Source organism: Carcharodon carcharias, chromosome 13, assembly GCF_017639515.1.
Source record: "Carcharodon carcharias isolate sCarCar2 chromosome 13, sCarCar2.pri, whole genome shotgun sequence".
Taxonomy (NCBI): Eukaryota; Metazoa; Chordata; class Chondrichthyes; order Lamniformes; family Lamnidae; genus Carcharodon; species Carcharodon carcharias.
This window is the reverse complement of record NC_054479.1, coordinates 4,625,259-4,650,051: the sequence shown is the minus strand read 5'-3', so window position 1 is coordinate 4,650,051 and position 24,793 is coordinate 4,625,259. Positions and strand designations below refer to the sequence as shown.

At 39.9% G+C, this 24,793-nt stretch overlaps 1 protein-coding gene across 3 annotated transcripts in view; it reads right to left on the bottom strand.

Annotated features, from left to right (window-relative positions):
- The window catches only part of LOC121285580 (splicing factor SWAP), a 109,750-nt gene that overhangs the window by 52,714 nt on the left and 32,243 nt on the right, over nt 1–24,793 (bottom strand). For all 3 annotated transcript variants that reach the window (XR_005944720.1, XM_041202150.1, XM_041202151.1), the window contains exons 9-12: nt 23,904–24,035; nt 19,599–19,692; nt 7,440–7,611; nt 6,572–6,784 (exon numbers count right to left, since the gene is read on the bottom strand). Coding sequence is in view for 2 of the 3 variants with exons in the window: in XM_041202150.1 (XP_041058084.1) it covers nt 6,572–6,784; nt 7,440–7,611; nt 19,599–19,692; nt 23,904–24,035 (611 nt within the window). In the remaining variant the exon portion in view is untranslated. The remainder of the gene's footprint in view (nt 1–6,571; nt 6,785–7,439; nt 7,612–19,598; nt 19,693–23,903; nt 24,036–24,793) is intronic.

Sequence of the window (24,793 nt, the reverse complement as noted above, 5' to 3'; positions counted from 1 at the left end):
CGATTCCCACAAAGTCACTGAATTGGGACTTCCAAGGGATCCTGTAGCATATCTCAGGCGGTACGTCTGGTCTCTTACTATCGGGAGACCAGAAGGCCTGGACTAATTTTTACTGCAGGGGACTGCAGTGCTTTGGGGATCATATTTCATGATTTTATTTTGCAAAAGTCATAAATCAATGACCTTAGTTAAGAGATATCCTTACTATTCAATTAAAGTCAGTTCATGATGTATAGTGCAACTGGGAAATAAATTTAGCTTTTTGAAATGGAACCGCATTTAAGATTAGGGCAGACAGTATAACAGAGATGAGCATTGCCAAATCTCAGTATATGATATAATTGTACTACATGCTCTCAATTTGCTCTTTATTGGTGTGTGGATAAATGTACTGGGGATGGTCTTGTAAGCATACATACAGAGATATGGGTGCACCTGTTTAAATTCTTGAAACATTTATAATTAAAAATTGCATGCTTGCACATAATCATATCAACTTTCCATTATAAATTTCAATTCCCATGTTTCTGAAAGAAATTGCTTATGTAAGCTTGTCACACTGTAAACATACCCTCCTGCCAGTGGAGGTGCTGCAGTATGCTTACCGTACAATAGCATGCAATTACAGCGGGGCAGGGTTACTAAGGTAGTCCCCATCATAATTATGGACATAAGAACTTTTAATGGGAATGTAAAAATAAGGGTCGAACATTGGACCTTAAAATGGGGATTAAATTAAAGTAAAAAAACTATGGAATATGTCAAATGAGGCATATTCACCTCTGAGGAGTTACTGCCATTTTCATGTGGTTTTAGAAATCTTATTTTGTCCATAACTTTGTCTACCAAGAAAAATATAAACCAGGCACATAATACATCAAGACAGTCAGAAAATACTGCTCCACTCTTTCCAACTTTCATATGGTTCATCCATTTCAAATGAAAAACGCAGAGAAAGTTAGGCTTCCTGAAAGCACTCACAACAATTTATTCATAACAAAACTTACATAAATTTTAGCCTGGTCGTCATCATGTGCTGGGACTCACCAGCTCTAAAATGGGTATCCATGAGGTTGTGGGCCATTAGCTGCAGAAAATTCCATCATAATCTAAAACTCATTCATGGCCTAGCATATCCCTCATTCAACCATTATCATCAAGCCACGGGACCAACCCTGGTTAAATGAGCAGTTAAAAGAAACCATGCCAGGAGCAGCACCAGGCATACCTAAAAATAAGGTACCAATCTGATGGAGCTACAACACAGCACTACACTCATGCTAATTAGCAGAAGCTGCATACTACAGGCAGAGCTAAGCGATCCCACAGCCAACAGTTCAGATCAAAGCTCTGCAATCCCCTTGATCAACATCCTGTGCATCACCTTAAACATTCACTTCTTGCATCATCAGCACACAGTGGCAACAGTATGCACCATATACATTGCATTGCAGCAAATTGCCAAGGCTAGAACAAGGGCAGCAGACGCAAAACTCTAAGTTCCCCTCCAAGTCACACATCCTAACTTGGAACTATATCACCATTCTTTCACTGTCGCTGAGGCAAAATCCTCACGAACATCACAGTGAATATAACTAACACCCCACGGACTGCAGCAGCTCAAGGCCATAGATCACCATCTTCAAGGGCAAATAGGGATGGACAGTAAATGCTGGTCTTGCCAGTGATGCTTACATGCCTTGAGCAATTTAAAAAAAAATTAGAAGTGGCACAATGTTCTAGGTTGTTGATACCTTAAGCAGAAAGTCAAAGCAACAATCTTAGAACTATGTAGGTGACAACCTGAGTAGACGAGAGGCAGCATGCAGACTGTTATATAAATTATACTATTAATTTATTTTTGGTACAGCAAGGGACATGATAGTACAGTCTAGGGGCACCTATGCCCAGCCTAATCATAACTATTGAAGTAAAATGCTAAGCAAAGGGCAATGGCAACCTGAAATTCCCTCAAAAGGCTGTAGATGCTAGGTCAATGGAAATTTTCAACACTAAACATGACAGATTTTTATTGGGTAGGGGTATCAAGGGGATATGGAAGAACAGCAGGTGAACAGATTGCAGTACAGATCAGCTACGATCGAACTGAATGGCAGTGTCCTCTTCCTGTTCCTATATACATATTTCATTTAGGCCCATCCCAAAGTCTGAATTCAGATATTTGAAAACAAATACAAAAGTAAAATACTGCAGATGCTGGAATCTGAAATAAAAACAAAGAACATTGGCAATTCTCAGCTGGTCAGACAGCACCTGTGGAGGGAAACAGTTAACGTTTCAAGTCGAGATGACCTTTGAAATGCTAACTCTGCTTCTTTCCACAGATGCTGCGTGACCTGAGTGCTTCCAGTATTTTTTGTTTTTATATCAGATATTTGAATAGTATAATTGGGATTCACACTGTAGTAAGCATTATGAATCTTTAAAGAGGAGGAGCTAGGAAGCTGCCTGATGTGAATCAGGAAATATAAATATAAAACGTGAGCTGAAAAATTCTCTCTTCTATCAGTAGAACAATGCAGATTATGGAGCAATATGGTAGCAGTGTTTAAAATTATGAAAATATGACACAGCAAGTTAATGCAGACTGATTTCAGGAGCTGCGGAGTCAAGCGCAAGGAGCCTCGGATATAAGGTCAAATGCAAGGAACTGAGAACAGAGGGCAGGAGAAATGTTTTCAATACAGAGAGGGCTTTTAGGATTAATGATTGAGGAGCAAACTGGATACGTGGATAAAAGGAAAGGGGCAAGCGATAAGGGAGCGGGGCAAGTAAATGCGATCAGGATTGTTTGCTCTCACGGAAGGCAAATACTGACACTTGGTGATGGGCCGAATGGCCTCTTTCCATGTTGTAACTATGTATTTTCACAACCATTCAATCTTCATCCAGTGGTCAAGATACCAGACCTCAAAATTCAGTGTCATTTTGAATTTTCACTGATGAAATCAAATAGAAATCCAAACCATATTTAAAATTATTACATGTTGCAATTTGATGATAATTCATAACACAAGCCACAGTGACAAGTTCAGATACAATTGCAGTAGTATACCTATAAAAAGATGGAAATTTATAATTTTAAATTATAATTTGAAGCATTGAAAAAAAAAGTATGATTCACAACAGTACTTACTGCTAATGCAATTCGAAGGGGCATCTGAATTCAAGGGAGTGGTGACTCAGTTTAAAAAAAAACAATCAATTTTATTTGTACAAACCAGTACTCAACCTAGATTTCTCCCTAATGTCTAAGACACAAGATACCATTTTCAGCTGCTTCATCAATGACCTTGCTTCCATCACAAGGTCAGAAGTGGAGATGTGAGCTGATGATTGCACAACATTCAGCACCATTTGCAGCTCATCAGATACTGAGTGTCCATATGCAGCAAGACCTAGATAACATTCAGGCTTGATAAGTAGCAAGTAACACTCGCCACACAAATAGCAGGCAACGACTTAGAAAATCTAAGCATCTCTTCTTGACATTCAATGGCATTACCATTGCTAAATCCCCCACTATCAACAGCCTGGGTTCTACCACTGACCAGAAACTGAATTGGACCAGCCATATAAATACTATGGCTACAAGAGCAAGAGAGAGACTAGGAATCCTGCAGCAAGGAACTCACCGCCCGACTCCCCAGATTCCACTCACCACCCACAAGGCACAAGCCAGGGGTGTGATAGGGTATTCTACACTTGTCTGGATGAGTGCAGCTCCAACAACACTCAAGAAGCTCAACAGCATTCAGGTCAATGCAATCACTTCATCAGCACCCCATCCACCAACATAAACAGTCGCACCCTCCATCACCAACACAGTGGCAACAATGTGTAGCATGTACAGGATTCATTGCAGCATCTCGCCAAGCCTCCTTCAACTGCACATTCTAGACCCATGGTCTTTACACCCAGCACATGAGTGCAAAAGATAAGGCTGAAGCAACTGCAATAAACTTCAGTCAGAAATTTCAAGTAGGTGATCCACCTCGTCCTCCTCCGGAGGTCCCCAGCATCACAGATGCCAGTCTTCAGCCAATCTGATCCACTCCACGTAATATCAGGAAACGGCTGAAGGAACTGGATACCGCAAAGACTGTGGGCCCTGAATTTTCCAGAAGTACTGAAGACTTATGCTCCAGAACTTGCCGCACCCCTAGCCAAGCTGTTCCAGTACAGCTACAACACTAGCACCTAACAAGCAATATGAAAAATTGCCCAGCCATGCCGTGAAGACACAAAGCAGGACACATCCAACTCAGCCAATTACCACCCCATCAATCCACTCTCGATCATCAGTAAAGTGATGGAAGAGGTCATCAACAGTGCTATCAAGTGGCAGTTGCTTAACAATAATCTGCCCACTAACACTCAGTTTGGGTTCCACCAGGGCCACTTGGCTCCTGACCTCATGACAGCCTTGGTTCAAACATGGACAAGAGCTGTACTCAAGAGGTGAGTGAGAGTGACTGCCCTTGACATCAAGGCCACATTTGACCGAATGTGGCATTAACGAGACCTAGCAAAACTGGAGGCAATGGGAAAACTCTCCAATGGTCGGAATCATACCTAGCACAAAGGGAGATGGTTGTGGATGTCAGAGGTCAATTATCTCAGTTCCAGGACATCAACAAAGGAGCTCCTTAGGCAAGTGTCTTAGGCCCAACCATCGTCAGTTGCTTCACCAATGACCTTCCTTCCATCATAAGGTCAGTACTGGGGATGTCCGTTGACGATTTCACAATGTTCAGCACCATTCGTGATTCCTCAGATGCTGCATTTGGACGTGGACTGCTTCAGCAAGACCTGGACAACATCCAGGCTTGGGCTGACGAGTGGCAAGTAACATTTGCACCATACAAGAGCCAGGTAATGACCATCTCCCAACAATAGAGAATCTAACCATCAGTCTTTGACATTCAATGGGCATTACCATCACTGAGACCCCCACTAGCAACATCCTGGGAGTTGCCAATGACCAGAAACTAAATTGGACTAGCCATATAAATACTTTGACTACAAGAGTAGGCCAGAGGCTAGGAATTCTGTGCTGAGTAACTCGCCTCGTGACTCCCCACATCCTGTCCACCATCTACAAGGCACAAGTCAGGAGTGTGATGGAACACTTTCCACATGCCTGGATGAGTGCAGCTCCAACAACACTTAAGAGGCTTGACACCATCCAGGAAAAAGCAGCCCGCTTGATTGGCACCCCTTCCACAAACAGTCACTTGCCCCACCACCGACGAACAGTAGCAGCAGTGTGTACCATCTATAAGATGCACTGCAGGAATTCACCAAGGCTCCTTAAGCAGCACCTTCCAAACCCATGACCACTGCCATCTAGAAGAACAAAAGCAGCAGATACATGGGAACACCACCACCAGGAATTTCCTTTCCAAGCCACTCAAGCATCCTGCCTTGTAAATATATCGCTGTTCCCTCACAGTCACTGGGTCAAAATCCCAGAACTCCCTCCCTAACAGCACTGTGGGTGTACCTACACCACGTGGACTGCAGTGGCTCAAGAAGGCAGCTCACCACCATCTTCTCAAAGGCAATTAGGGATGGGCAGCCACATCCTGTAAATGAATAAAAAATACACCAAGGAGAAGGGCAGCAGATGCATGGGAACACCATCCACTTTCAAGTTCCCCTCCAAGCCACACACCATCCTGACTTAGAACAATAAGCGCTGCACCTTCAATGTCATTAGGTCAATATCTTGGAAACCCCTTCTGATAGCACTGAGAGTATACCTGCACCAGATGGGTTGCAGCATTTCAAGAAGGTGACTCTCCAGCGCTTCAAAGACAACTAGGTTCAGGCAACAAATGCTGGCCAAGCCAGCCTTGCCCACATCCCAATAAAAATAATAGAACATTTCTATATGTTAAGTTTGTAGTGAAAATAGTTACTCAAGGAAGCGATAGCTACTTGTTTCCAAGTTCTCCTTCGGAACCATGCAATAACTGTGCTTTGTATTCCTATTCCTAATTCAACTCCAATGATAAGACAGGTTCTTACATGTAAAAAGTGAAACGTTTTAAAATTACCATTAAGAATGTTCGCATTTACAAATCAGAGGTCTCCAAACAACAGGCAAAGACTGTATGTGCAGCCCCTGAGCCCTGGAAATCCAACCCAAAATAAAAGCCCAGGCAAGTCAGTCTCATTTTCACTTGCTCGTTACCCACTGGTTAGGAAAGATATGTTCTTAGCTCTACTGTCTCATTTATGATGCCAAGATATGTTGCAATACGTGCAAACTAATGAAATGTGGAAAGTGTGTGTGTGCTTCACTGTATGCAACTAGTAGCCCACAAAGATAAGTGCGCACACCGAAGTACAATTAAAATAGGGAAACTGAAACCTGGAAGGCAGTTATAGCTCTTTGCTATGACTCTAAACATCCTACTTGAATCAAAAGAACAAATTCCCAATTAAATAAATCCTATATCTAATTTTAATCGCTAATTGCGAGCACAAAGAGCATATCATTCTTAAAACATGCATTCTACAAACATCACATTTGTTAGCATACCATGCTTTGCCTCAATTTCTTCTGCAGTAAGCTGCGGTTTCTTCTCCTCTGGAGGGAGGGTGGAAGCCATTTCTTTGGTTGAATCAATGTTGGAAGTTTCCTGTGCATCACGATCCTCATCACTATCATCGTCAAGTTTTACTCGCTTTTTCTCAAGAGGGAGCATGTCATTTTCTTTTGCTTTAATTGCAAAACTTATCGGGGCAAAAGATGCTGTGAAGAAAATATTCAGAATATAATAAAAATTTTCCATGGCCACATCTTTAAAACCTATGAAAGTATTTAATTGGACAATGGTGAAAATTTATGTCTGTTTCAGAATGTAATACATATCTTTAATGACCTAATGCATTCAGCTTCCTTTGCAAATATAGGTAACAGTTTCCCTTTGGTATCCAGAATATGTAGTACAACAAACCCTACTAGGTCTTTAAGTAAATAACTTTCAAAGTCAAATATACTCAGTACCATTTTACTAAGGAATAATGAAGATAAAGTACGCAGCAAACGACAAATCTTAAACCCATTTGACTTGTCTCAATTCCGGTTTCCTTACTCTGCATAAAACGTACTCAACAGTCATTAGCAATCAATATTTTTCAAGTGCAATAAGTTAAAACTGAACTCGAGTAGAGTAATGCAGAAAATGCCTATTTAAATGCAACACATCCATCAGCATTTGAATAAAGGGACAGGATAAAGTTTTGGATAGAAACACTTCAGCACTTGACATATCTTCTTTTCACATGCTGACAGATCTGTTTATATGCATCTTCATGGTTAGACTTAAAACTTTCACCTTTTGCATTTTCTTAAAATCTCAAAGAAAAACTTTCTACAAGATATGTTGGCATCATCCTATACTTACCTTTTACTAGCTTCCCATCATTAACAGGCTTATCAGTAGAACTGGTGCAGTCTGTTTGGGATATCATTGCATTTGATACACTTGTACTGGTCACTTCCTGCTGTACTTCAAACTGTAAGACATCTGTAGTGTTGCTTTCAGAACATATGAGAGTACTTGATGCCACAGACTCCTAGAAGAGGATAAATTAGCATTAAAGGGCATTCCAGACTAATTTTAAAATACAAAAAATCGGATTAATACAATACATGTTGCAGCAGGCTATGACTGAAAGGCAGCAGCCAATGAAGGTGCCCTTCAACTCCATTGTACGTTAATTAAAAACTTTTAACTGCAATGGTCTTCCCCATCTCTGAACCCTTCACAGCACAAGATGCACATTCAGACATTACAGTTGAGTTCTTTGCCAAAAAACAATAGATAAAACAGAACTGAATAACACACTGGTGTTCAAACTGTAGCTAGTGGACCACACACAACCGACAAGCTATGGCAATATGGCACTCCAAACACAGGAAACTCAGTTCTATTAGTACTTGTATTTCTATTAATACCTGTGTAAAATCTTTGAAAAGGCTGTTAGTGTCTGTGATTAGGTTATAAGTTAGAAGACAAAGATCTGTTTTTTTTCTTTCATTGGATGTGGGTGTCATTGGCAAGGCAAGCATTTGTTGCCCATCCCTAACTGTCCTTGAATGGAGTGGCTTGCTAGGCATTTCTAGGCCATCTCAGAGGGCAGTTAACTTGTTGTGAATCTGGATTCACAGATCTAGTAAGGATGGCAGATTTCCCAAAGGGCATTAGTGAACAACAATCGATGATTGTTTCATTGTCACCATTATTGAGACCAGTCATTTTATTAATTGAGGTTAAATTCCAACAGCTGCCATGGTGAGATGTGAACCCATATTCCTAGCATTTGTCTCGGTTTCTGGATTACTAGTCCAATGACATGTCCACTATACCAATGTCTCCCCTGTTAATATCATAAATTTATATATGCACATGAACTTAAACCCTATATTGTGGCCCTCATCAAGTTTCTATGATATTCATTATTTTCCCACAGAACATTAATAGCACAGGAACCACTGATATAAAGAACTAAGGAACAGAATGAAACAAGCTAGTTAGGCTCCAACCCCAGGCGATGGCGTAGTGGTACTGCCGCTCGACTGGCAATCCAGAGACCCAGGGTAATACTCTGGGGACCTGAGTTCAAATCCTGCCACGAATTTGAATTCAATAAAACTCTGGAATTAAAAGTCTAATGATGACCACAAAACCATGGTCGATCGTTGTAAAAACTGATCTGGTTCAATAATGTCCCTTAGGGAAAGAAATCTACCGTCCTGGCCTACATGTGACTACTCCAGGTCCCCAACCTTTGAACTAGGGCAACCAAGGATGGGTAATAAATGCTGACTTGGCCATGAACGAATTAAAAAAAAACTATTAATTTCTGGGCGTATTAGAGGAAGTGAATCAAGACATCAAAAAGAATGCAGAGGAGGTGTACTAGATTGGTATGAGGAATGTAGAGATCGGGGAAACTTAAGAACAGAGAAGGTTTAAGAGGCTGTATAATACAAGTGTTTGAAATCATTAAGGGTTTTGAGACAGAAATCGCTTCCACTGGAAGAAGAGTTGGTATTAGAAGAAACAAATATAAACTAAATGCCCAAGAACCAGAGGCAAAGCAGTAATTATTATTATTTTTTAAACAAGCAACTTTTGGTTACGATCTGCAATATACTGCCTGATGGAAGTAGATTTGGTAATAACTTTCAAAAGGGAATTAGATGTGTACTTGGGAAAAAAATACTGGACCAAAGGGAAAAAAAAGAGACTAATTTTGTTCAAAGAGCCAGCACAGGTTAAATGCACCAAATGTCCTCCTTCTATGCTTTATTTGAAAAATAAGGAAGCCCAATATCAGAAGTGTTAACATTCCATTCTTTCTTAGGATCAGACAAATTACCACTCAGTACTATGATACTTAGCATGAAAAACCAACAATTTTAAAGTCAGCTTGGAACAAAGAAGCACTACAGCAGTCACATCACCACAATGCTTTGTGAAAGTATGCAAATAACTTAATGGCTTGCAGAAATGAATAAAATCTGTGAACATTGTCCCACAAGAGATACATAGAAAAAGAGAATTAATCTGTAAAATACATGATAGTTCTTAACCATTAAAAGCAGAATTCTTTTTACAAAGCCTTGAAATTTTAATTGTGATGTTCAGAGAGGTTTGGGAGTACTCAAGCAAGCAAAACAAAGTTAGCGTGCAGGTAGGACAAGCAAGACCTCCTCCGGAGGTCCCCAGCATCACAGATGCCAGTCTTCAGCCAATTCGATTCACTCCATGTGATATCAAGAAATGGCTGAAGGCACTGGATCCTGCAAAGGCTATGGGCCTTGACAATATACCGGCAATAGTACTGAAAACTTGTGCTCCAGAACTTGCCACGCCCCTAGCCAAGCTGTTCCAGTACAGCTACAACACTGGCATCTACCGGCTAGGTGGAAAATTGCCCAGGTGTGTCCTGTACACAAAAAGCAGGACAAATCCAAACCAGTCAATAACTATTCCATCAGTCTACGCTCAATAATCAGTAAAGCGATGGAAGGGATAATCAACAGTGTTATCAAGACGCACTTGCTTAGCAATAACCTATTCACTGATGCCCAGTCTGGGTTCCGTCAGGGCCACTCAGCTCCTGACCTCATTAGAACCTTGGTTCAAACATGGACAAAAGAGCTGCACTCCAGAGGTGAGGTGAGAGTGACCGCCCTTGACATCAAGGCGGCATTTGACCGAGTGTGGCATCAAGGAGCCCTAGCAAAACTGGAGTCAATGGGAACCGGGGGGGAAAACGCTCTGCTAGTTGGAGTCATACCAAGCACAAAGATGGTTGTGGTCATTGGAGGCCAATCACCTCAGTCTAGGACATCACAGCAGGAGTTCCTCAGGGAAGTGTCTTAGGCCCAACCATCTTCAGCTGCATCATAAATGACCTTCCTTCTGCCATAAGGTCAGAGTGGGGACGTTCGCTGATGACTGCACAATACTCAGCACCATTCACAGCTCCTCAGATATTGAAGCAGTCTGTGTCCATATACAGCAAGACCTGGACAATATCCAGGCTTGGGCTGACAAGTGGCAAGTAACATACATGCCACACAAGTATCGGACAATGATCATAGCCAAGAAGAGAGAAACAAACCATCACCCCCTTGACATTCAATGGCATTACCATTGCTGAATCCCCTACTATCAACATCCTGGGGATTACCATTGACCAGAAACTGAACTGGACTAGCCATATAAATACCATGGCAACAAGGGCAGATGAGAGGCTAGGAATCCTGCAGTGAGTAACTCATTCCTGACTCCCCAAAGCCACAAGTCAGTAGGGCGATGGAATATTCTCCCCTTGCCTGGATGAATGCAGCTCCAACAACACTCAAGGAGCTGGACACCATTGAGGACAAAGCAGCCCGCTTGATTGCACTGGCATAGTGGTATCATCGCTGGGTTAGTAATCCAGAGACCCAAGGTAATGCTCTGAGGACCCAGGTTCGATTCCCGCCATGGCAATTAGTGGAATTTAAATTTAATAAAAAAATCTGGAATTAAAAATCTAATGATGACCATGAAACCATTGTCGATTGTTGTAAAAAAACATCTGGCTCACTTCCTTCCTTTAGGAAAGGAAATCTGCCAACCTTACCTGGTCTGGCTGAGTGACTCCAGACCCACAGCAATGTGGTTGGCTCTTAAATGCCCTCTGAACCAGGGTAATTGGGGATGGGCAATAAATGCTGGCCTAACCAGTGATCCCTACATCCCACGAATGAATTTCTTTTTTTTTAAATTCACACCACTGGCGCACAGTAGCAGCAGTGTGTACCATCTACGGGATGTACTGCAGGAACTTGCCAAGGCTCCTTAGACAGCACCTTCCAAACCCAAGACCACTATCATCTAGAAGGACAAGGGCAGCAGATACATGAGAACACCACCACCTGTAAGTTCCCCTCCAAGTCACTCATTATCCTGAATTGGAAATATATCACTGTTCCTTCACTGTCGCCGAGTCAAAATCCTGGAACTCCCTTCCTAACAGCACTGTAGGTGTACCTAGACTACATGGGCTGGCTGCAGCATTTCAAGAAGGCAGCTCACCACCAACTTCTCAAGGGCAATTAGGGATAGCCTAGCCAGTGATGCCCACATCCTGTAAACGAATTTAAAAGGGCAAACAGCTATTGCCCTCTATTACAAGGGGGAGAACAGGAATAAAGGAGTCTTGTGTACAGCTGTAAAGGGTTTTGGTGAGACCACTGTGCACAAGTTTGGTCTCCATTTCTAAAGAAGGATATACTTGCCTTGGAGGTGGTACAAAGAAGGTTCACTAGATTGGCTGATTGGTTCCTGGGGTGAGAGATTTGTCCTTAGGTGAAAGGCTGAGTAAATGGGGCCTATATTCTGTGGAGTTTAAAGAATGAGAGGTGATCTCACTGAAACATAGAAGGTCCTGAAGGGGGTTGGCAGGGTGGGCTCTAAGAGGTTGCTTCCCTGGCTGGGGAAGTTGAAACACAGTTAGCACAGCCTCAGGATAAGGGGTTAATCATTTGGTACTAAGATAAGGAGACATCCCTTCACTCAAAACCTCGAGAATCTTCAGAATTCTCTGTCTCAGAGGATCGCAGATGCTCCAATGTTGAGTATGCTTAAGGCTGAGACAGACAGATTTTTGATGCCTCAGGGAACCAAGGGATACAGGAACTGGGCGGGAAAGTGGAACTGAGGCACAAGACAAGCCACGATCATCTGAATGGCGTAGCTGGCTCAAACGGCATGCAGTTCACTCCTGCTCATATTTCTAATCTAAAGATAGAGATACAACGAAATACATCCTATTATGTAATTTAACTCAGTACTAAATAATATGCCTTTGGGAAACTTGAGGCAAATGAAAAAAAAAATTTGCCTAGACTTTCAAATGCCCTTTATTCTCTCTATATAGAGAGCAAAACCTCTTCTAGTTAGAGCCATCATATAGTCTAGGTTATTCAAAAATTTAGGAGACAAATCTAGGGCTGCTTTATCCAGTTGCACTAGAGTTAAGAGCAAGCAACACAGCAATACTCATTGGGCATCATAAAAGAAGAAAGTTAATGAGAGGAATTCAGAGGCAAAACAGAAACATTCCATTCCTGACAAACTAGCATGGATCATATCCTTGTCTCCTGTTGATCAGCAACACAAACATGAAAAAGGAGTGGATAGAACAACAATATCATTAAATCTTGGACGACAAGTGGTGCCTTACGCAGACAAGCATTGTGCCAAAATTTCCTTCAAGTTAATGATTTAACCACCTGCTTCTAATTTACCCCAGCTCTGAGGGCTTCAGTACAACACCAGTAATTGGCCAACAAGGGTTTCCTATTAAAACTGAATGTTACTTGGGCCTGATGGGACACTGACCTTTTCAGGGAGATTAAGCACATTGGTCAACTGGTGCTCACCCAAAAATAACCCGACTTCAAAGCCTTACTCGTAAGACTCCAGGAATCACATTACACAAATCAACAGGGTGAAGTTTCCCACGTCTGCATCATTGCCAATAAGCCCTTCAGGAAACTGGAATAACCCAAGCACTGCAGCAATTACATGATGTAGAGCAATATGAGGTATGGAACAGGCTTACTGTTAGTATTTAGAACTTTAAATCAGGGTGCTGGCAACAATGGAAAAAGCCTGAAAGGGAAACAAAAACACTCTTAACCAATGACAAGGTTCATAATGGCAAAAACTAGAGCAGGGAAAACAAGAACTTGACTAAGTTTTCCTCAGTGTAAAGCAGCAATAGAATTAATTGCTGGAGAAAATCTCATGATGAGAGCTAGGAGCAAATAATATCCTGCGATTGTGATCCACTTGCATCATTTGTACCTGGAGGGTGAATGAGTAAGGAAGGATGTTTAAATTGGACAGTTATGGTGCAGGGAACAGTGAATTCTCACTGCTGTCAGATGCAAAGGTATCAATAATACTGTTAATTTCTTGCAACAGGTTCAGAAAGTCTGTTTTATTTAAGCAATACTTACTTTTTTTTTGGAATGTCGAAGCCCAGTCTCAATATCTGCAATGTTGGCAAAGCATTCTAATGATGTAATCCACCCATGAGTGGCACAGATAGTGATGGGAACCAATTCCACTTCTCAACATTAAGAATTAAGAGCTCTGAAGAAGGGTCTTACGGACTCGAAACGTCAACTGTTTCTCTGTCCACAGATTTACAAGTGTGAGGTGATGCACTTGGGCAGGACAAACAAGGCACAGGAATATATGATGAATGGTAGGACCCTGGGAAGTACCGAGGATTAGAGGGACCTTGGTGTGCATGACAACCGCTCTCTTAAGGTAGCGGAACAGGTAGATAAGGTGGTTAAAAAGGCATATGGGATACTTGCCTTCATTAGCTGAGGCATAGAATATGCTGGAACTGTATAAAATGCTAGTTAGGCCACAGTTACAGTATTGCGTGCAGTTCTGGAATCCACATTATATGAAGGATGTAATTGCACTAAAGAGTGTGCAGAGGTGATTAACCAGGATGTTGCCTGTGCTGGAGAGTTTTAGTTATGAGTAGAGATTGGATAGACTGGGATTATTTTCCTTGGAGCAGAGGAGATTGAGGGGAGACTTGATTGAGGTGCATAAAATTATGAGGGGCATAGATAGGGTAGATAGGAAGGAACTTTCCTCCTTGGTGGAGGAATCAATAACCAGGGAGCATAGATTTAAGGTAAGGGGCAGGAGGTTTAGAGGGGATGTGAGGAGGAATTTTTTCACCCAGAGGGTGGTGGGAATCTGGAATTCTCTGCCTAAAGGGTGGTTGAGGCAGAAACCCTCATAACATTTAAGTATTTGGATGTGCACTTGCGATGCCATGGCACACAAGCCTGGTGCTGGTAAATGGGATTAGAATAGTTAGGTACTTGTTTGGCTGGCGCAGACTGGATGGGCCGAAGGGCCCTTTTCCTGTGCTGCAGACATCTGACTCCATGCTGCTAGGCCTGCTGAGTTTTTCCAGCATCTTCTGATTTTGTTTCAGATTTCCAACATCTGCAGTATTTTGTTTTTACTTAATTTTCTAGGTAAAAGTGGTTCCTAAAAAGAGGCAGATATTATCAGCACTTCAGAGTGTTATAGCTCAGTTTCGAGCAGCGTATAGTGCACAAGGCATACTTTGCCTAGCAAACCATAAACATCTCAAAGTGTAATTTTTTTGAAGCTAAAATTTGCAATTACTTTCTAATTCATGCTCAGTTGCTTGCTGTAGAAGAAAACAAAAAAGGGTAAGTGTCCTGACAAACTTATGTATGCGACATTCAAGCAGTATGTCCAGATGAAATACCTACTAATTTTTCCATGCCTTTCCAAAGTCTTTTCTCCAATTAATGATAGTGAGAAAAGCACCTTTTCCCAGGTAAAGCCTCAAGCACACATAAAGCAGCACTCAGCCAAATGAACTAGTAATTTAATTGATGGAAACTCATGTTTCTTGGTTGAAATAAAGCTGACTAGATAATGAAATCTTTACGTTTTAAACAGTGAAGCCTCATCATGTGCTGTTTTATTACCAGTTTTTCCATTGTTGATCATTCTAAATGATCATTAGTGAAACACTGGAGCATTTTCCGACAGGAATTCAGTTAGGAAGTTCTCCTATCAATTGAATTCTTCTTGCCGGGAACGTATAAGAATAACTACACAAGGGATAAAGTAATTGTCTGACTAGAAACATATATCGGCAGTTCAAGAGCTGGTTGTATACATTTTCACAAAATGGTCAATTAGCTACCTTCAAATAAATGGATTTACTTTTTCCTTTAAAAGCACTTAATTGCAGAAAGGCATGTTCCTCAGTACCAAAACAGCTTACTACTTTGCCCTCACACAGGATTTGAAAAAGGGAACCAAGGTTAAAGTGGACAATGTTAAAGACTTGACAAAATATTCTTTAGGGAAGGTTTTCAGATAGATTTCAAAACTGCTTTAATCTGACTGGGATAACAAGGACAAAATTATTTGACAAAACTATTGAAAGAGGTTCCTAAAAATTATAATTTAAAACAGGAATGTAATGTACAAATTGGAAATGGGTATAGCTGCTATACATGTTTAGAGCTCCTTTTATTTAATTATATAATCCTAATCGTGCCCAATCAAGTGAAGCCACAATAGAGCTCTTCACTAACATATACATTAACACAAAGCTCTGTTGTGAAATCCTTGCCCATGTTTTTGGCACTCCCTCACCCCACTCAACTATCCCAAAACTCTTTTGACCAGAATCCCACTGTTCACCTTCTGCAAACTCCAACTCATCCAAACTCTGCTGTCATATCCAATCCCACACTAAGTCCCACTTACGTATCAAAACCCTGCCTTTGATGGCCTATACCTCCCATTGCCTCAATTTTGAATTCTGATCTGCAATGAAATCCCTTCAAGGCTTTGCCCCATACCACCTCAGTAACTTCTACCAGCCCTACAAACCTCCCTGAAGGCACTCAGCTCCTCTAATTTTGGCCTTCTGGGCATCCCTCTTTTCCTTTATCACATCATTGGTGGGCCTCAGTCAAGCAATGCCTCAATTTTAAAATTTCCATCCTGGTATTCAAATCCTCCATGACCTTGCCCCCTCCCTAACTTTAATATCCTCCACCCCTACAACCCTCCAAGATCTCCGCACTCCATTAACTTTGGCCTCTTGAGCATTCTCGATTTTAATCACTCTACCTTTGGTGGCCATGCCTTCAGTTGCCTCGGCGTTAAGCTTACGAATTCTCTCCCTAAACCTGTTTATTTCTTCTTTGTTCCTTTAAAACACTCCTTAAAACCTACCTATTTTTGACCAAGTTCTCGGTCATCCGCCCTAATTTGTATCTAAGTGGTTCGGTGTTAAATTATGTTTGATAATGCTATTGCAAAGCGCGTTGGGATGCTTTAATAACTAAAGTTGCTTCGGAAACATAAGTTGCTGTATTACTGATCCCTCCCGTGCCAAAACTGCCAATTGTGAAGAAAATATTATTGAATGCAATTCCCTCAATCCTGGTTAAATTCTACAATTTAGTGTTTTTAACAGCACTATAACTCCAGATGTAACTGATACATTTCCCATCCAAAATTCATGCAACGGATGCCTTTGCCTCACATTTACCATCAAGTTTAACAGTGTGCACAATGGGCTATTTCATATTCTGCAGGCCTGGGTGAGGTGGGCAGACTGGACCAAAGCTTTGCAATTAAAATTTAAGTTTTATGAAACAGACTTACATTACTCATTTATAATTCTTGCTGACGAGTTCACGTGGTCTCTTGTACTCAAGGTCTCCACATATTGCAGTCAATTTCTTGTGCAACATATTGCAGACACATGATTTACGTACACCTAATAATACGTATTTTTTTATCACCGCCCGCAAATAGATTTCAAAAATTTAGATTTTATTGAATATATTCAACGCCAAATTAGTCAGATTTTTGATCTACAATGGAGTCAAAGGTTATCGGGGACAGGCAGGAAAGTGGAGTTAAGGCCACAATCAGATCAGCTATGATCTTATTGAATGGTGGAGTAGGCTTGATGGGCTGAATGGCCAACGCCAGCTGCTTCATGTGATTTTAGATCTGAAGCTCACTGCAATCTGATCATCTATAGAAGCATAACAAACTTATTGCAGACGTCGACATTTTCAATCCAAAAGGATTTATATCCATCCGATAATGGATTTACAAAATAATTACGGTTGTCACAAATATGGAATCATTCCATGGTTGTAAATACCAGTATCACTGTAATTTATAACCTGAGAAAACATACAGATCTATGAAGTACAAAACCACCTATGGTGAACATGATTCATTTTACTATTCTGACAATTAGGTTTCATGGCCATGAACCTGAAAATAAGGGCAGAGTTTTAAAAGCAATTACTTTTTCTACTGTTCTTACACCCTGTCAAACAAAATAATCTTAGTAATCCATTTGTAATGACAATTTGTGTTCCTATACTATTGCTTGCATCCATAGCTTAAAACGAACAAACCAGTCTCAAACCTTTGGAATGGATATCTTCCTCCATACAATTATTTAATTTCTTTATGCATAACTGGTTTGGAAGCTATTTTTTATTACAGAAATAAAAAACTTATGTGAAAATGAAAACAAATTAAAGACAGCACGTTTAACCACCTACTCTGCTAAGCCTAATTAACAGTCTAACACAAACTCATTTCTATCTTCAGACATATTCCCATTCTTATTCATACTGAAACATGAATGGATAGCCATTTCTTCTACTGCACCTGACTTCCACCAACTACATAAGGGTTCTCAATTAGTTTTTTTTAATGGTCTTACTACTGAAACAGAGCAAAGATTGGAGGAATCTTTAATTCATACAGAATGTAGCACAACAGAAAATCCTATCCCCCCTTCTTGCCCTCAAAAAGAATTCAGGAAAAGCACAATATTGCCATTAAAAACAAGAAACAGAACCCATGTAGTTTCTACAAGGAGCAGCCTATCCATAACATATTACACTCAGATAGCATATTAAAAATCTGCCTCCTCAATGTACACTTTCGAAGCTGTTTTGGAGTAGCTTCTCACCCAAGCAGCCGATCTGTATCCTTTATTTAAAATAGTAAATACTGCTGCTTCTTTGAGGGTGGTTTTACATTTCTCACAAAAGCAAAATACTACAGATGCTGGAGATTTGGATTAAAAACAAAAAGTGCTTGAAAAATGCAACAGGTCTGGCAGCATCTGTGGTGAGAGAGAAACAGAGTTAGCATTTTGAGTTCATTATGACTCAGTTCCAAAGAAGAGTCATACTGGACTCGAAATGGTAACTCTGGTTCTCTTTCTCCACAGATGCTGCTAGAGCTGCTGAGCTTTTCCAGTATTTTTTGTTTTTATTTTCATGTCTGAAAGTCTTCCATATTGCTTATCATGCCAATGATCAATGCTAAATACCATTTGGTGATGCCAAATTTGCTTAATCCAGTACTTCATGTGAATTGACACTGCCTGCAACTAGTCATCTATAGCAAGTATGAACTATGAGAAAGAATTGTGTTAAACTTCAAAAGGACACAGATAGCTTGGTGGAATGGCAGGCAAGTGATAGATGAAATTTAACGCAAAGAAGTGTGAAGTGATTCATATCGGTAGGAAGAACGGGAAAAGACAATACAAAATAAAGAGTACATGAACAGAGGCACCAGCAGGAGTATGTCCACAAATCATTGAAGGCAACAGGACAAGTTCACAGCATAGTTAATAAAGCATAAAAAATAGGGATAGAGTACAAAATCAAGGAAGTTATGATAAACTTATATAAAACACTGGTTTGGCCTCAATTGGAGTACTGCGTCCAGTTCTGGACACCACACTTTAGGAAGCATGCGAAGGCTTTGGAGAATGCAGAAAAGATTCACGGGAATAGTTCCAAGATAAGGAACTTCAGTATCTTAGATAAGACTGGAGAAGCTGGGAGTGTTCTCTTTGGAGATGATTGAGAGGAGATTTGATTGATGCATTCAAAATCGTGAGAGGTCTGGATAGAGTTGATAGGGAGATGCTGTTCCTATTGGTGGAAGAATTGAGAACTAGAGGATACTGATTCAGGGTGATTGGCAAAAGAAACAATGGCAACATGAGGAAAAATCTTTTTACACTGCGAATGGTTAGGATCTGGAATGCACTGCCTTGGAGTTACGGAGGCAGATTCAATTGGTACTTTCATAAGAGAATTACGTTGTGGAAAATTTAAAGGGCTATGGGGTAAAGTCAGGGGAGTGGCACTAGGCCAATTGATCTTGCAGAGATTTGGCACAGTTATGATGGGCTGAATGGCCTTCTTCTGTGCTGTAACCAATGTATGATTCTATAATGTATTTTTCCAACTTTCAAAGGCAGAGAAACACCAAAACAGAAATAGATCAGTGACTGCATTCCTAGTTCCCCTTCTGTTAAACTTCACTTGAACCCCAACACAAAGCTTGTCTGAAAGACATCGAGCATATAAATGTGCATCCCTCGCCCCACCACAACCCTTTTACCTGTGGAATACTGCACCCTTCCTTTTGAGAGAAGTACTGCTTCTTGAACTCATAATACGCATTGTACTGATGCCAGGGCTGGAGAAACTCAAACCTGGAAGATACAACAGTCTTAAACTCAAAATGCTTTTTTTTTAAAAAACAAATCACTATATAAAAATAGATTTCAAGCCACATTTAAACAAAAATTGAACACATCATCAACTTGAAAAAAAACTATATCAAATCAGATTGCAGGAAGTTGTGTTTCTATCATTTGCTATTATTATATATAATTTATTCAACTGCTCTTGAAACTATTACCAGATGAATAAGACAAAAGATGCCTTATCCTCATCCATAAGGTGCGGGCTGTGGCTCAGTCATAGCACTTTGCCCGAGTCCCAAGATTTCAGGTTTAAGTCCCACTTCAAGGCTTGAGCACAAAAATCAACACTGACATTCCAGTGCAGTACTGAGGGACAGCCACACTGTAAGAGGTGCCACCTTCAAACTGAGGCCCCCATCTGCCTGCTTGGGTGAACGTAAAAGATCCTATTGCACTATTTCGAAGAAGAGCAAGAGAATTATCCTCAGTGCCCTGGCCTGTATTTCTCCCCCAATCAACATCACAAACATTCAGAAATGTTACACATTAATAATGAATGGAATTGTCCAAATACTCATGACAAAAAGCAAACAAACTTTAAATTCAAGCAATTAAAAAAAAATCAAACCCAAAGAAATGAGAATGGTTTTGATTGCGAGACAAACCTGACAAATCAAACATACGCAACTGGAAAACACACTCCATTCAATCTGCACTTACACATTTGGCTATAGGTACTAAGTTTATTTATAAAGGTGGCTTAAGTTTTTTTAAAATTATTTTTTGGGAGGCAATTGTCACTGCCAAAGCTGGTATTTATTACCCATCCCTAATTAAATAAGGCAATTAAGTATCACTATGTTGTAGACTTGAGTACTATATAGCCCAGACTGGGTAAAGGTGACAGGTTTCCTTCCCTAAAGAGCACTAGCGAACCAGCCAACTGGGTTTTTAAATGATAACCCAAGAGCTTCGTTATCACTCCTAATAGTAACGCTTTATTATAATTGTTTTTTTAAACTGAAATTAAATTCTCAAAGAATCATTGTGGGATTTGAACCTATGTTCTCTGGATCATTAATCAAGGTATAAATACTAGTCGAGTAGTGTAACCACTACATCTTATATACCTTACAACATTCCTGTAATAGATTAATATTTTAACATAAAATTTATATTTTTCTCATAAACCATTACACCAAGAAGTCTTTTACACAAGGAAATGTTAAATGAGAACCATAGAATTAGCATAATGTTATCCTCAAATGCCAAACTTGACAGCTAAATCACATCTGGAAAAATACAATTCCATTGGGATGTGGTGATGGGTTGGGAAAGAGAAAGAAAATTCTAGTCAATTCCATTGTTCTCCTTGCTAAATATAGTCTGTTGTGAACTTTAGATGCTTTATATTAACCAGAAGATGATATACTGCCCACATAAGTGATTCAAACAACTAGTCAAGTCATATTTCAGAAATGTCACCCAATGAAAGCATGGAATGTTATTTTACGCTTTCCTAACTGCATAGTACAATAAACAGCAGTACATGTCACATACCCTTCTTTGTAAACATATGTGGGTGACAATTTCAATTAATTTCAGTTGCAACTGATGCAAAGATTTAAGGATGGCGCAGTCAAATCAAATTGATTTAAATAAAAATTCAAATGAACTAAAAAATGAAATATGATACTGTGTACTACAAGAGTTAGTTAACTGTTCAACTCAATCTTTAAAAAAATACAACTCTAAATATGGTCCATTGTTTTAACAATAGAAATAATTCAAATTTGAATTATCTCAAATCTTAGTTTCACTATCACTTTAGCTAACAGTAGAAATACCCTATTTTAGTTTAACTGAAGAAAATACAAAAGTCAATAATATTTTCCTGCTTTCAGTCAAAGAAAATGACATTACCTGGAGGGTGTTTGACAAAAGGAAGCAACTACATCAAAATTTTTCAGTAAGGTAATTAACGCAGGATATCATTCAAAGAATACTGGGACAAGACAACTAAAATACCATGTCTTCAAAATTTAATGTGTTGAAAATGCAGATTTAAGCAGGATATCAGACTTCAAATTCCAAGCAGAGAAATAGGGCACATGGGTTCAAAATCAACTAGCCTCAAACAAAACTAAAGGTAAGAAGCTTTTTTTCCCCTCCCCCAAAACAAAGAATATGTTGAACAGACTCTAATTTCTTCAACAGGAAGAAATTGAGGAATATTTGGTTAGAAATGGAACTGGGGGTTATAGGGATACACTCCACAGGACTACTATCTGCTGCAGCTAGGGTGGGTGTTTCAAATTTCTGTGGTGCAAGAGGGTTGAACACTAGAGATGTGAAGATGGCTGAACATACCATTTTTGCACTATTATCTCTGGATGCCAAGGAAATTCTGCACCTAACAATGCCACGAAATTAAACAAGTAGGGAAAATTCAATTCGAGGTTGGACAAGGCAGAGTTGCCCTTTCTTATACCATGCTTCTTATTTTGTCACGTCTTCGTATCAAGTGTCAGCTCAGGGATCAAGATGGGGGATTTATTCTGCAATAAATCTAGGAATATATTATAGTTCTGATTATTAATATAACTGCAGCATGTTTATGGCACATAGTTTTAAAGTAGTCCCAGAAAATTACAACAACCTTCAAACTAACAGGGGACTGTAATTCTGAGGAATGCAGTGAGTCTAAAGCACACCACATCCAGCTGAAAATAGTAAAGACTTGAATGGAAGCCGCCATGTATGCATGAAGTGAACACTTTTTTTCATTTCAGATAACCTAAATTTAGAACACAAATATTTAAAGCAGTCATAGAAATCCATTTTTCTTCTACGTTTTGCAAAACATTAATAAGCATCCAATACATTGCAAATGTACAGCCAGCCAGCTTTGCACATTGCCACTATCGAGTGTTATGAATTTACAGGGGCCCTGCAATCACAACCATATTGTTATCATGTTGTCAAGCTTCCCACTGTTCTTCTCCTGAGGCTACTGACTCTTGCAGGCACATGATGCCATGGGTGTCTGGAGCCCTTCAGTATCTTGCCCAAGTGAGTATTTGTTATGTGTGATCTTGACAAGAAAGCCTAATTCAATCCTAAACAGATAACCACAACAGACACCTGGGGGAATATTGGGTGGGACAAGACAATCACAAGGGGTAAAACCAAGCTCATTTTCCCTCTTCCTATCTCAAGGGCACCAAGCCCAATTATAATGTCTCAGCTACTGCTGGTGTTGGGACCTTGTGTTGACCTTCTAAATTGAAACTAGATTAAGAACATAAGCTATGACAAAGAAATAGACATTAAGGCCTATGCCTTCCAATATATTGGAAGGCATAGGCCTTAATGTCTATTTCTTTGCATGATGATACTATCGTGTTCTCTATCAAGTCCAATCAAAAACATGCTTGAGCAATCAAGATCGGGTAAAACAATCAAAATTAGAAAATAAAAAAACCTCCTACAGATAATCTGGCCCTAAACTGAATTTGTCATAACATTTTCCATAAAATATTTAATGACCCATGTCCAAATTTATCCATCTTGCGTTCAAATTTAATTTCCTACCATATAATCTTTCTTAAAGCATTGATTCTGATGAAAATCCAATGCATGTTAAACACTGAGATGGAAAATTTCAATGAATCTCTAGTCTTGCATACCTTCCTTTATTTGAATCTTTGGTAATTAATTTCACAATTACAAACAAGTTTGGAAACCTATCTATAGAATAGCACGTCCCTTTCATCATTTAAACAACCCGATCAATTGCCTCAATCTTCTTTCTTCAAATGAAACGTTCCAGCAGACTATCCTTAAAATTCAGAACTGTAAGTCACAGAATCATCTTAACCATTTTTCACTGCATCCTCTCCATTAAATCCACGTCGTTCTGAAGAAGCCGACACAAACAGAGCCTCGACAATGAGCTAAAAAGTAATTTATTTTGATTTGTGATCAAATGTCCAGCATTGTATCCTGAGATTTGATTTAAGTCACAGAGTAAATATTTACAGGAAACGTTCAACCAATACACAAGTTTTTCTCCTTTTCTAATGAAAATCTATCCATTGCATATAAAAGGGCAATTCTGGAGTCATCATTTATTGAATTATTATAAAAGAATGACAAATGGAGTGTAAGTCATAATTAATGCAACAAATTTCAATTATTGCAAAATGATTTCTTACCGTGTATCATTCTTGTCTCTTACACTTGTTTCAAATTTGGTTCCATTCCTGGCTACATACTCGGCTAGCTTGTCAATGACTGGTTGGATATCAGGTGGAGGGGGAATAATAACAGGAACGACAGTCGGGGCACTGAAAGGTACAACATAGGCAAGTTACACAAACAAAGCAGTACATGGTGACACAATGATAGCACGTTGCAATCTTTCTTTCAATCTACAATAAATAAAAATGTGAATGGCAGCCTCCAATCCCAAAGATACCAAACAAATTCTCTCCCTCCAATCAAAAAGGACAGCTTTTTACGGACAATGCCCAATGGTGACACATTACAAATACTGGTTACTACAGCATAGAAACACAGAATCCTGGAAAATAGGAGAAGGAGTAGGTCATTCGGCCCTTCGAGCCTGGCTCCACCATTCAATATGATCATGGCTGATCTGATAATGCTCAACTCTACTTTCCTGCTTTTCCCCCCATAACCCCCAATTCCATTACTGATTAAAAATCTGTCTATCCCAGCCTTGAATATACTTAATGACCCAGCCTCTACAGTCCTCTGCGGTAAATAATTCCATAGATTCACTACCCTCTTGGGAGAAAAAAAATTCTCATCTGTCTTAAATGGGTGACCCCTTACTCTGAGATTATGCCCTCTGGTCCTAGACTCTCCCACGAGGAGAAACAACCTCTCAGGGTCCACCCTGTCAAGCCCTCTAAAAAACCTATGTTTCAATGAGGTTGTCTCTCATTCTTCTAAACTCCAACGAGTACAGGCCCAACCTACTCAACCTCTCCTCAAAAAAATCCCTCCATACCCAGGATCAACCTAGTGAACCTTCTCTGGACTGCCTTCAATGCCGGTATATCTTTCCTTAGATAAGGGG